Raw genomic sequence first — 12,623 nt, forward strand, 5'->3', positions numbered from 1 at the left:
GGCCAAAGCCTAGGAGTTTCTGAGAGAGCAGCCCCAGAGAAGTGTAGCGAGCCCCCGGGGCCATAAAGGGGTGCTAGAAGTGGGGGAAACGAGGAGCTTACATAGAAATTCAAAGGGAGGAAGTGGGGGGCAAGAAGTTCTTTGAACTGAAACTAGCTGAAGAATACAGGAAAATGGGTGGGAAGATGTGGCTTCTGGCCATTCACCAGTGCAAGTTTCTGTTAGCCCTAAAATGAGAAGGAAGTCTGAGGCAGCCTGGGACCAGATCTTGGGAGGATCCACGGGAGGCGGGCAGAGGGTGCAACCTTGAAATTCTTCCCACCCCAACCTCACCTTGGCGTCTAGTAAGGTGTCCTGCAGAACTTGGGCTCCCCCTAGTGGCCACAGCTATTCACGGGCAGATGCTGCCTGCAAGCATGAGCCCTAGTACCCTAAGAATAGTAATATAAAGGGGATTGTCCCCCAAGGCGGGGTAGGTGCTTCAACCCCACAGATTCACTGGAGCTGAAAGGTTAGAGGGCCTACACACTGATATCCTCTCAGTCTGTCTAACGGGGAGGCTGGAGAGCACTTCAGGTGCGGCATCCATTTTACTGAAGAGGTCAGATTCCCAGGCTCCTAGTACCCATAATATTTCTTCTTCTCTTCTTCGGTTCTGTATTCCAAAGGAATCGGTGGCCATGATACATGATACACTCATTTCAAAGCCATCCAGAGTTCCGTTAAGGATCAGTACAGGAGTGCTTTAACTATTTGTCTACTGCTTTGTTCCCACTTTGGTCCAAGACGTTAGGAACCTGTAATGCCTTGTTCCTCACCCCAGACACACTCAATACCTGATGTTTGAGTAACTCCAGTACCACAGCTTAAGAGTCCTTGGTTCAGCCAGGTGTGGTGGTACAAGCTCTTAATCTCAGCACTCGGGAGGCAGAAGCAGGCTAATCTCTGTAAACTTGGGGCCAGCCTGGTCTACAGAGTGAGTTCCAGGACAGCCAGGGCTACACGTAGAAACCATGTCTTGGGAAACAAAAACCCTGCAGATCCCACACTACCAGCCATGCTGCACACTTGGTCATGAGTTCAGTGGCTTGCTGCTTTCTGAGCCCTCCCCAGATCTGCTACCTAAGATCACCGGTATCCAGTCCTCTCTCTTCCTCCTGTCACATGGAGCAGAGAGTAAGAGTCCGCAGACAAGGGGTGGTGCACTGTGATTCAGACTTTAATGGTGGTGGTCATTTCAAAGCCACAGAGACGGTGGCAACTGTGGGATATGGCACGGGGGAGTGAGGCAGCGCTCTGGTGCAGCCGGAGAAAGACTGAGGAGCCTAGGGCTGGGGAGAGAGTTAGAGGAGAAAAGCCCCCCCCCAGGTCCACAGCCCCATTCTGTAAAGTACCGAGCTTTGGTTAGTGCACCAAATGAAGCAATTGCTAAGGCCCTTTTCTGTTCCCCTTCCCATGCTAGCAAAACCTCCCATCCTAGGTCATCTTGGAATGAAGCCACATGAAATACTGATGCCTAGTTCTGTCAGGTTAGGTCACTTTCAGACTGTAGAGTTACGGGAGATGACTGACTGACCAGCTGATAGATAAATAAATAAATAAATAAATAAGCAAACAAACAAACTGTGCTTGTGTATGTAAACACACACACATTCAAGCCTTATCCAAGCATGACCACACATCCAGCACTCCCCAAACACCAGTTCCTTGCATAGTTCAAGGCTTATACACCACAGGGAAAACACCGAGACACTCATGCCTCGTGGCCCCACTTTAAACACCCCAACACACCAATCCTGAAGCTCCTGCCAGACACTGAGGGTTCTTCTGTGGACCCCCTTCTAATCTTCATTTGTTTTTTTAAAGAGAAGAAAGAATAGAAGGGAAAGTGGGAAGACTGGAATCCCCCCCCCCAAAATGAGGCCCAGAGAGGAGGAAGAGCAGAGAGAGCAAGGGGGTTGTGGAAGCCAAGAACAGCCGGAGCAGGTGAGTCAAGGTGTTCTGGGTGACTTGGGGCTCAGGGTATCAGAGTGACTATGGCAGGTCGGGACAGCAAGAAAGAGGCTCCAGGAGAATGAGATGTTCCCGTGTTCAGGCAAGCGGGGCTGGGGAAGGGGGGATCACAGCACACTGGGATTTCGGAAATTATGTCCCGCGAAGCGAGCTTCGTCCCCCAGCTCTTCCTCAATTCTGACAGATGATCCAGAAGGGGGACAGTCAGGGGAGAAGACAGGATTAGTCTTTCTCCCTGGGTATCTCAAGGCTCCCCCTTTGAGGACTGCCCCAAGATAAAAAGTCCCTGGCTTTCGTGGTCAGTTAGTGATCTGTCAATTTGACCATCCTTGAACCCACTTAGCAAAACTATTTTCTTGGCATCAACAGCTATCCAGGTTCTGGATGCAGGAGGTGGAATGGTGGCCTAATGGGGGTGTTTAGACCCTGGGTCTTGGGTTCTTGTTCTTCGGGAACCCTCCTCACCTCATGAGCTGGTTGTACTTCGCCAGACGTTCAGATCTGCATGGGGCACCAGTCTTGATCTGAAATATTCCAGGAGATAGGCAGCTTAAGGATTTCCTTCACCTGACAGGACAACCCTACACCCCACCCCTGACACACACACACACACACACACACACACATTTTTTATTTTGAGACATTTTCATGAAGGTTGTCCTCAAAAGGGACAGGTTAGCCTTGACTTCCTGACCTTCCTGCCTCTGCTTCCCAGTCGTGGAGACTAAAGGCATGTATCGCCAAGCCCAGGTCTTCTTGTTTGTTTGAGACAGGGTTGTATTATGTAGTCTGAGCTGTCCTGGGACTCCCTATGTAAACTAGGCTGGTCTTGAACTTGTAGAGATCCTCCTGCCTCTGGCTCCTGAGTGCTGGGACTAAAGGCGTGCAATGTCATATCCTCCCCGCCCCCCCCCCTTTTTAAAATGGAACTCAGGGAATTGCACGTGCTAGGCAAGTACTCTATAAATGAGCTGAACCTCCAACCCTGATACATCTGTATTTGTATTAATTAATTAATTAATTAATTATAAAAATTAACGCTTTATGTTGTGTCTGTGTACATGTCTGTGGATCTGCTCATGCCACAGTGTGCATGTGGAGGGCAGAGGGCAACTGATGGGAGTGGTTCTCTCCTTCTAACCAATCAGACTGAAGCTGAGAGTCAGGCTTAGCACTGGGCTGAGCCATCACCAGCGCAGAACCTCTACTCTTTTTACAATTTGTTAAGACAGAGTCCCTCAGTGTAGCCCTGGGTGTCCTGCAACTCACTGTACAAACCAAGCTGGCCTTAAACTCACAGAGATCCATCCACCTGCCTCTGCCTCCTGAGTGCTGGTATTAAAGGCGTGTGCCACTATGCCTGGCCAGACTTCTACTCTTGAAACTTCTCTGACTCTCAGATTTTCGGCAGGACAGTAACTACCTGGGCCCAGAACCCATCAACCCCACAAAGATCTCTCCCAACCCCACAGACTGGCTCTACTCACCTGGCCTGTACACAGTCCGACTACAAGGTCAGCAATAAACGTGTCCTCCGTTTCTCCAGAGCGATGGCTCACCATAACCCCCCAGCCATTCTCCTGGGCCAGCTTGCACCTGCAGCGGACGGACACCAGCACTGACCTGCCCCGAAGCACAGCTAGTCCCTCCCAGCCCCAGGCTTCATCTATGTCAGGAAGCACCAGGAGGAAGGTGACTAAGGGACATGAGGGCAGATCGGGAAGGACAGAGAGTGTGAAGAAAAGAGTGTGAAGGGTTCGCTAGGATTCCTGGGCAGAATCCAGCTAGGAGGGCGCTCCCAAGAGGAGTCCTGAAGAAACGAGGACCAGGTGGGCAGAGACCAGAAGCCACTCACGCTTGGATGGCTTCTGTGACAGAGCCGATCTGATTGACCTTGAGCAGCAAACAGTTGCAGGCCTTCTCCTCCACTGCCCTCTCGATGCGTTTGGGGTTGGTCACCGTCAGGTCATCCCCCACTATCTGGATGCCGACATTGGCTGTGAACTTGGACCAAGCTGCCCAATCATCCTGGTCAAATGGGTCTTCAATGGAGACCACTGCAGAGGGAGTGGAGAGGAGACTGGTTCTTCCCAGAGAAGCCTGCTCTGATGGAGGCCATCTGCCAGCCGGACGGAGGCCCTAGGTGGCTGTGGAGACTCTGTACCTCAGTGGTCCCCGCCCCAGGCAGTCATGCCAGCTCCATTCAGTATCCACCTTCATCAATCAAAGATACTAAAGCCTGGCACTTTTCTGTCACATCCATTCATGGTTTTCCCATCCCTGGCTCCTTCCAGAGCCCTCCCTAGGACCCAAGTAGCTCTCAGAGCCCAGAGTCTGAAACAGACGGAGGAGGAGCCCCATCCTGTGATGAGTCCTGGGACTGCGCAGTCACATGACACTCAAAGCATCTCTCTGCAAGAACCTACTGCCCCTTCTCCTTGCCTCTGAGCCTCCTCAGGACCTCACCTGCTCCCAGACTCTGCACCCCATAAAGTTCACCTTTGCCTAGCTCCGTTCTTTCCCTTTCCTATCTCCCACAATCCCTCACTCTCACCAGGATAGTTCCGGACAAAGTCCTGGTAGAGTGCCCCCAGCTGGTCCCCAGTGATGTATCGGGAAGGATCAGCGGGAGACTTGAAATCCAAGTCGTATTTGCCATCACGGTAAAACTCAGAGGCAGCCACATCCATGCCGATCACCATCTTTTCTGTGTAGCCAGCCTTGTCGATGGCTTCCTTCACCAGCTCCAAGGCTATGGAAACAAATCCGGTCGGAGAAATAGGTGTGAAGGAAGGAGGGAAGAAAAGCAATTCAGAGTAGAAGGAGGGGACTGTTGGAGGGGAGGTGTGACTAGGGTCTGTGGGGGGAGGCTATGAAGGGAGACAGAGGAGTAGAATTGTGTTACTAGTTATAGTGTCGGTCCCCCTCCCCCACACTGCACCACACCTCATACTGGTGCTGGGACTTGAACCTCATTCATGTGAGGCAAGTTCTCTGCCACTGAGCCACATTCCTGCCATTTTATTTATTTATTTTTTTTTTCATTTTGAGAAAGTGTCTAAGTTGCTCAGGCTGGTCTCGAACTCACTCTGTAGCTAAAGCATACCTTGAATTTTCAGTTCTCCTGCCTCAGCCTTTAAATGGTTGGGATGCTAGACCTGCACCACCAGGCCCTGGCTAGTGTGTGTGTGTGTGTGTGTGTGTGTGTGTGTGTGTGTGTGTGTGTGTGTGTCCTTGCATGTATGTATATGCTCCATGTGCATGCTCATACCCACAGATGACAGAGAGTGTTAAATCCCCTGGAACCATATGGATGCTGTGAACCAAACCTGAGACCTCTGCAAGAGCAGCAACTGTCCTTAACTACTGAGCCCTAACAACAGCTTTCTCTAGTATCACCTCATGCTAGCATTGTACATGTATTGTTTCATTTAATCCCCACTGAAACTTCTAGAACTCAGATCATTCCTTCCCCTGCCACCCACATTGTTTTGTTTTGAGACTGGTTCTTACAATGTAGCCCTAGCTTCTAGCTCCGAACTCTTTGTGTAGACCAGGCTGGCCTTGAACTCAAAGATGTACCTGCCTCTATCTGGGATTAAGGGTCCACACCTCCATGCCCTGCTCAAAGCTTGGCTCTTAAAAAGACCACTTCTGTGGTCTTTATTATTACCATTATTCTCTTTTCTTTTTATTATTATTAATTATTATTATTATTATTATTATTTTCCTTTTGCTTTTAGACAGGGTTTCAAGTAGCTCAAGCTCCAAGCTCATGGCATTATGCTTCAGCCTCCCAAGTGTTGGGGATTCCAGCCAATTGAATTCTTCAGAATTCAAATAAATACAAGTTGTCTGATTCCAGAGTCTGCATGAATGTATATGAACACATGTGCACTTACATGTATGTACACGTACGTGCATACATTTGGATGTGGTGCGGTGCTCTACCTCTGAGCCACACCCCTACCAAGTACTTTCACTTTTTGTTTGTTAGTTTGTTTTTGATACAGGGTCTCTCTGTGTAGCCCTGGCTGTCCTGGAACTCACCCTGTAGACCAGGCTGGCCTCGAACTCAGAAATCTGCCTGCCTCTGCCTCCCAAGTGCTGGGATTAAAGGCGTGCGCCACCACTGCCTGGCTAGCACCTTGGCTTTCAACCACTACCTTTATAGTTCTGGTTCTCCTGCAGCACAGGAAATACAGGAATCCTTGATAACCAAGGGGCTGGGAAGGGGATGGTACCAATGTGGAATCACCTCCCTGGAGCATGCTGTACGTCATCTAATGAAGATCGTGGCATTAAAGGATGAAATGGGCTTTACCCAGACCACTTACCAATATTCTCAGCCGTCCAGTGAGGACCTGTGCTAACTAGCAGGTTTAGCTGGGCAGGTAACAGACTGAGCTCCAAGGTCTATGAGTGAAATTGGAAGGCCCAGGAACTCACCCTAGGGAATGCTTGCTACCTCTTGAGATTTTCAGAGGTTCAAGGACCTCCCACCAGTACCCTGCAGGACCCACCAGTGCCAGCTCTCCCAACGTGAGACTCAGAGCTGGAGGAAGGGTTCTGGGCCTCACCTTCGCTGTTCTCCAGGATATTGGGGGCAAAGCCGCCTTCATCCCCCACATTAGTGGCATCCTTGCCGTACTTGTCCTTGATGACCCCCTTGAGGGTGTGGTACACCTCTGCCCCAAGTCGCATGGCATCCCGAAAGCTCTCAGCACCCACTGGGAGGATCATGAACTCCTGCATGGCCAACTTGTTCCCAGCATGAGAGCCACCGTTGATCACATTAAAGGCCTGGGGAGCCACAGATGGTCACAGAGTCACAGGAGAGTCAAGGCCTTTTCCTCCTGTCCCCGAGAATGCCAACTCAGAGATCTGCCTGCCTCCGCCTCCCAAGCGCAGGTGCCAGGCTCAGGTCTCACGTTCCCCATCCTTTCTCCTTCGCTGCCTGTTCGCCTTCCTCCCTCATCCCTCACCTGGTTGCATGCTCCCTCCTCCCCTGGGAGAGGCTGGACAAGTGCAGTGCTCACCGGCACAGGCAGGATGAGGTCGGAGTTCCCAGCCAGCTGAGCAATGTGGCGATAGAGGGGCAAGTCCCTCTCAGCTGCCCCAGCCTTACACACGGCCAGGGACACACCCAGGATGGCATTGGCCCCAAACTTGGCTGGGAGGTTACAGAGGAAGGCATTGAGTAAAGATGTCCGCCTCTCTCGTCGCCCCTGCCTCCACCTATACTCCCATAGGGAAGCCAGTAATGGAGACCTCCCACCCCCGCCCCGCAACAGCAATCCATTTTCTACTACTAATATTGGGGGTTGGGGACAGAGGTGACAAGAAAGGGAAGGCTTTGCCTCTTCCTAAACATCCCTCAAACTACCTCACGCCAACTCCTGTCTTCATGCTTTGAGAAGTTCTTCCTTCTGTCTGATGTCACCCCCTCCCACTGCCCTGTAGCTTTGGAGGAGGGAGGAGGAGATTCTCTGACAGACTAAGTGTCCGCAGCACGGCTCCTCAGTTCTCGGGGCTTACCTATTCCTCCCCGCCCAGCCCCTGCTTACATTTATTCTCAGTCCCATCCAGCTCCAGCATCAGGTTGTCCAGTTTCTCCTGCTCCACCACGGAGAGACCCTGTGGGCAGAGCCAAGAGGGAGGATGGACCCAAAGGCAGAGGGTCCCCTATTCACATAGCCTTCACATGTCTGAGCAGGATCTGACCAGATCCCCACCCTGCCAGCTTTTGGAACCTTGAGTTCCTGGGGGGGGGGGCAGTATTTTTCCCACCCTTGCAGTGTAACCACAATTCCTAAAGAGTAGGGGCTTGGGGTTGGGGATTTAGCTCAGTAGTAGAGTGCTTGCCTCAGCTCTGAAAAAAAAAATGGGGGGGGGTGTTGGGAGAGCTGTGGGTTGTTGGTTTTTGGTTGGTTGGTTGGGTTTGTTTTGCCTCCCCTTGTCCCTCCCTGGATCCAAGATTTCTCCTAGGATTCTGGTGTAGCAGCCACCCCCACCCCCACCCCCAAAAGAGCAGGCCTCACTGAGCTGATGAGGGCTGGTGCAATCCTGCTGTTGATGTGGTCCACTGCTTTCAGGACACCTAGAGAAAGGAAAAGGGGGCTGGTCAGACCAAGAGGAGGGGACGAAGAGTGAGGAGGGGCAGGGAAGACATCCAGGGGACTGGGGCATGTTAGGAGCGTCATCCATCACCTTTGCCTAAGTAACGCTGTTTGTCCCCATCCCTTAGTTCCAGGGCCTCATAGATGCCGGTGGAGGCTCCACTAGGGACTGCAGCCCGGAAAAGACCTGGAAGAAGACATGCTGTGAGGAAAGAGGGAAGACCCTCTGGGGCCAAGGATTCTCTGAGCCTTCTAGCCTAAACTCCTGCCTGCCACATCCACACTTCTTCCTACAAGGTTCCCCGACACCACACACAGATACACACACTCTCACAGACACCGTGCCATCTGCACAAGCCGGGCCACCTTGTCCACCCAACAGAGGCCTCATAAGCACAAGTGGGAGGCCTCAGCAACAGGGCTATGCTAGGCAGGGCATGCGTGCTCCTGTGCTCACACAGGCAGCGTGAGAGAATCACGCTGAACTAGAACACAGACCCACCGAGCCTGGATCCACGAGCCAAGGAAGATCAGACTCCACAATCCAGCCTTGGGAACCTGGCCTAGCACCCCACAGCCCCCGGATTTGACCCAGCATAGGGGGAAGTAGGAACTATGGACAGTCCATGCTCCGCCCATCACCTTTGGCAGTATAGAGATCCACCTCCACGGTGGGATTCCCACGGGAGTCCAAGATCTCTCGGGCCCAGATCTTCTCTATAGACATGATGGCTGGGATCTCCTTGGGTGGAAGTGGAGGAAGGAGAAAGATAAGAGGCTTAGAAGGGTGGAGCCTGAGGCCAGTGGGAGGGGCCAGAGGCTGGGAGGGCTGGCAAAGAGGTTACTGCAGTGGGTAGGGGGTGGGGAGGAGCGGGCTGCAATCAGGCACTGTAGAAGGGGTTCTCCCTTCCCCGTGGAGAGAGGAGAAGGTCAATGCAGTGAGGAAGGGGAGGTCACTGCAGTAGGGGCGGAGTACATCTCATGACAAGATGGGAGAACACCGCAGTGAAGAGGGGAGGGGCAAGCAGCGATTTCTTCGCCCCTCAGCTGGTTCACCGACCAGTGGGGTTCCCCTAGACTTCCCCAGGCGGGATGGCTGCCAGACTGGCATTTTTTCCTTGGATCTTGGAACAGAAAGGAGAGGGGTTGTCTGGGCAGGCGGAGCCCCAACTTGCCAGCCCATATACACAAGGTCTAGAAAACACTCCGGGGTCGTCATCTCTCTCCCAAACACGAGTTCCTCATTTCAAGAGGAGTCTGGGGACAGCGTCCTGGGACCAGGCCTTTAGTCCCTAGGGTCTACAGTGGGGAATGGTGAGGTAGACCCATTGCTTTTCTACCCCCCGGACAAATTCCCCACTCCTCCTATCCCTCCCCCAAGCATCGGAGAAAATGAAATGTCAGAGAGAGGGGAAGAGAAGGAGGGACCAAAGGACGAGTCTAGAGCAAGTCTGAGGCAGCCAAGGAAGGGTGAGAGGGTATCTTCGCAAACGCAAAAGGAAAAAGGACGTGCCAGGAAAACACACGCCACCTGCGGAGACATCGAACTTAGAAAACAAATCGGCAGGACCCTAGACGAATACCGGCGCGGGGAGAGGGGCAGGCGAGGGTGGAACCGTGCAGTTAGAGAAGCGGATGCAGAAAGCTGGTACCTAAACCAGGAGGAGGTGACAGCCAGAAAGCCGGGAGCTGTCCGGGAAGGCCAGGGATGGAGGGTGCCAGGGAAGGCAGGTGACAGTCAGGTATGCAGCGTCACCTGCCCGGGGGGCTAAGCCCAGGGCAAGGGGGAGTGGAGGCGGCAAGGAGCGAGTAAGGGGATGCGGCCCGATACGGGCCTCACCTCGAGGACTGCAGACTCAGCCGGTGGCGTTGGCGGTGGCGGTGGCAGTGGCGGTGGTGACGGCGGCGGCGCAGAGAGAGCAGGAGTGGCGGCGGCTGCGGCTCCCAGCGCGGGCGGGGGGTGGGCAGGGGGCGGCGCCTATAGAGCCAGGCGGGCGCATGTGACCCGGGGGCCCCCGATGAGTCAAGAGCTGCAGGCGGAGACGCACGTACGAGCGCGGGTGGTGGTGGGGAACCGAACGGGTGGGGGAAGGGCCGGGGCGATTCAGGACCAGGCTGGCACACGGATGCTCATAACCCATGTCCAGCCAACGCGAGGAAAGCAGGCGTCGCCTCATTCCAGTACTGCGGCAGGTGCTAACCCAGACTGGTGGAGAAGCCCACCCACAGGGGTTCAGGAACTCGGTCACACACAAGAATATAGAAACACCTTTTTATTTGAAACCGCAACTGGTCCATCACAGCCCACTTCGTCAGAGTCTCTCTCCAGACACCTACTAGGATCCTAGTTACCCCAGACCTGTGCCAGCCACACAGAGATGACTGCCAAGGAGCCTGGGCCTTGGGATGTGATGGATTTCCAGTCTGGGACAAAAAACGAGCATCTCCCACTTCCTGTGACGGGGCTATGAATGTGGTGGTCCCCCACAGGAGTCTTATCAGTTCTTGGGGCCAGTGTCCACGGCTTCCTAGAAAGAGAGAAGAGAAATAAATAGTGTGCCCGACTGGAATGCCCACATCCCCAGGCCGCTCAGTCTCTGCCTCACTCTGCCCTCCTTTCTCCTCCCCACCCTGGTGTCCTGTTATTTTTAGCTTCAGATTTTGAGGGCAGGATCTTTTCCCTGGCCCAGCTACATCCTCCACACACCACCGGCCACCTCCTTCCCTCATGAGCTCCAGACCGCTTCCTTCCCACCAGTCCTCTCTACCAGTTATATCTATACAGCGGTCTTCATCCCCCCCCCCAATTAATTCTTCTCTCTTCTGTGGTCTCCTGTGTCTCTTACCACTTTCTGAGCCCCTCTCATCTTTCCTTCATATCTAAGCTACCTGCAACCCCTAACTCTGGCCTCTCCTCCAGTGTGTCCAACCTTTGACCTCCTGGGGATGTCTTCCTGGCATCACCTTTACTGTCCCTGCAGGTGGAAGAGCCACTAAACTGGTGGCAGGTATGGTTCCATGTCCTGGTCCAGATCGAGATCTTGATCCTGTTCCTCCTTCAGCCTCTGACGGATCTCCTCAGCCTCTGCCCGGTCATCATCCTCATAGAACTCTTTGTCCAGGCGCTCAAGGTGCGCCATCTGCACCAGGGCCTCCTGGCGGTAGTCGGTCTCATCTGCACATGGGTTGTCTAGCAGTACCAGGGCTCGAAGCTTGGGCAGGTCCCGCAGTTTGGCCAGCTCTGCCAGGTCACTAATCATATTGCTCCTATGGATGAGGTCGGGGAGGGGTTAACTCAGGAAAATGGGCTTTGTCAGCTAGGAATTGGGCTTCCTTTGTAAGAGGAAGCAACTCTGGGTTCCCAGGAAGCAATGATGGTTGAGGACCGACTTGGCAGGAGGCAATTCCCTAATCCCTCCTTTACGCTTCATAGAATCTCCAAATGCCATGTGATGTGTCATCTTAAAACTTTGAGGCCGGGCAGTGGTGATGTATGCCTTTAATCCCAGCACTTGGGAGGCAGAGGCAGGCAGATTTCTGAGTTCAAGGCCAGCCTGGGCTACAGAATGAGTTCCAGGACAGCCAGGACTACACAGAGAAACCCTGTCTCGAAAAACAAAACAAAACAAAAAAGTTGGAGCAGCAAAGCTAGGCCTCATCCCATCTTGTACTTGGAGAAGAGGGGCAAATGTACCTTGGGAGCAGACATTTTCTGTGTCAGCAGTTGGAAGGATCAGGCGAGCAGAGGAGGAGCCCGGACCCAAGAGTGGGGTGCTATAGGGTGGGGGCGCTTCCTTCTGGAAGAAGCCCAGAGCTAGGGATGGATTGGGCCTCCCAGCTTGAGTAAAATGCTCAGTCTTCTAATGTATTTCTCTGCATTGGGATGGCATGCTCCTGCTTTCAAACAGTTATGAATTCACATCAGCATCCCAGACTGATCTCTATAGATGCTCTGGGCCGGAACATTCCCCACTTTGAGCTCTGCTGACATTTTGTTAGGCTCGCTGATCCAGTACATATTTCACATGCACAAGGGTTTGATCAATAGAACCACAGAAAACAATTAAAGAATTGTCCATCAGAAAGAGGAGCGTGTGTGTGTGTGTGTGTGTGTGTGTGTGTGTGTGTGTTGGAGGGGGTGACAGATGACAGAGTCTGACTCTACAGCCCAGGCTGGCCTCGAACTCACAGAGATCCTCCTGCTTCAGCCTCCTTCGTGCTAAAATTACAGGCATGAGCCACCACACCTGGTTCTTTTTGTTTCTGTTATTGTTTATTTGTTGTTGTTGTTGTTGTTGTTGTTGACAGAGTCTCACTATGTATCCCTGGCTGGTACAGACTTGCTCACAATCTGGATCTGCCCCCTGCCCCCTCAAACTTGCAACAATCCTGCCTTTAACTCCCAAGTCCTAGAAGGATTATGGGCATGAGCTACCACATCCAGACTTGAAGTTTCTTCCTTCCTTCCTTTTTTTTTTTTTTTTTTTTTTT

At 52.8% G+C, this 12,623-nt stretch overlaps 2 protein-coding genes across 3 annotated transcripts in view; both read right to left on the reverse strand.

The window, feature by feature from the left end:
- Positions 1–890: 890 nt before the first annotated feature.
- Eno2 (enolase 2) lies at positions 891–10,207 on the reverse strand. Its single transcript, XM_021190070.1, has 12 exons — positions 9,973–10,207; positions 8,775–8,874; positions 8,224–8,319; positions 8,055–8,113; positions 7,581–7,650; positions 7,053–7,186; positions 6,594–6,816; positions 4,568–4,765; positions 3,869–4,070; positions 3,501–3,609; positions 2,479–2,537; positions 891–2,190 (listed from the first exon to the last, which is right to left on the reverse strand). Exons 2-12 carry the CDS (start codon positions 8,857–8,859, stop codon positions 2,121–2,123), a joined length of 1,305 nt encoding a protein of 434 aa, XP_021045729.1. The 5' UTR covers positions 8,860–8,874; positions 9,973–10,207; the 3' UTR covers positions 891–2,120.
- A 182-nt stretch (positions 10,208–10,389) lies between these two features.
- Positions 10,390–12,623, reverse strand: part of Lrrc23 (leucine rich repeat containing 23) — a 10,211-nt gene continuing 7,977 nt past the window's right edge. Inside the window, exons 7-8 of one of the 2 annotated variants that reach the window (XM_021191716.1) lie at positions 11,097–11,399; positions 10,390–10,660 (exon numbers count right to left, since the gene is read on the reverse strand). In XM_021191716.1, coding sequence (XP_021047375.1) covers positions 11,126–11,399 — 274 coding nt within the window. In that variant the 3' untranslated portion in view covers positions 10,390–10,660; positions 11,097–11,125. The remainder of the gene's footprint in view (positions 10,661–11,096; positions 11,400–12,623) is intronic. The other variant, XM_029535441.1, reaches the window with a different exon arrangement.

The sequence above is a fragment of the Mus pahari genome, chromosome 2, assembly GCF_900095145.1.
Source record: "Mus pahari chromosome 2, PAHARI_EIJ_v1.1, whole genome shotgun sequence".
Classification (NCBI taxonomy): Eukaryota; Metazoa; Chordata; class Mammalia; order Rodentia; family Muridae; genus Mus; species Mus pahari.

Coding starts and splice junctions, on each gene's coding strand:
- Eno2 (XM_021190070.1), bottom strand. CDS start 8,859: ATGTCTATAGAGAAGATCTGGGCCCGAGAGATCTTGGACTCCCGTGGG. Junction 8,114..8,223: donor ACAGCGTTACTTAGGCAAAG/GTGATGGATGAC, acceptor TCCTTTCTCTAG/GTGTCCTGAAAGCAGTGGAC. Junction 7,187..7,580: donor GGATGGGACTGAGAATAAAT/GTAAGCAGGGGC, acceptor GTAACCTCCCAG/CCAAGTTTGGGGCCAATGCC.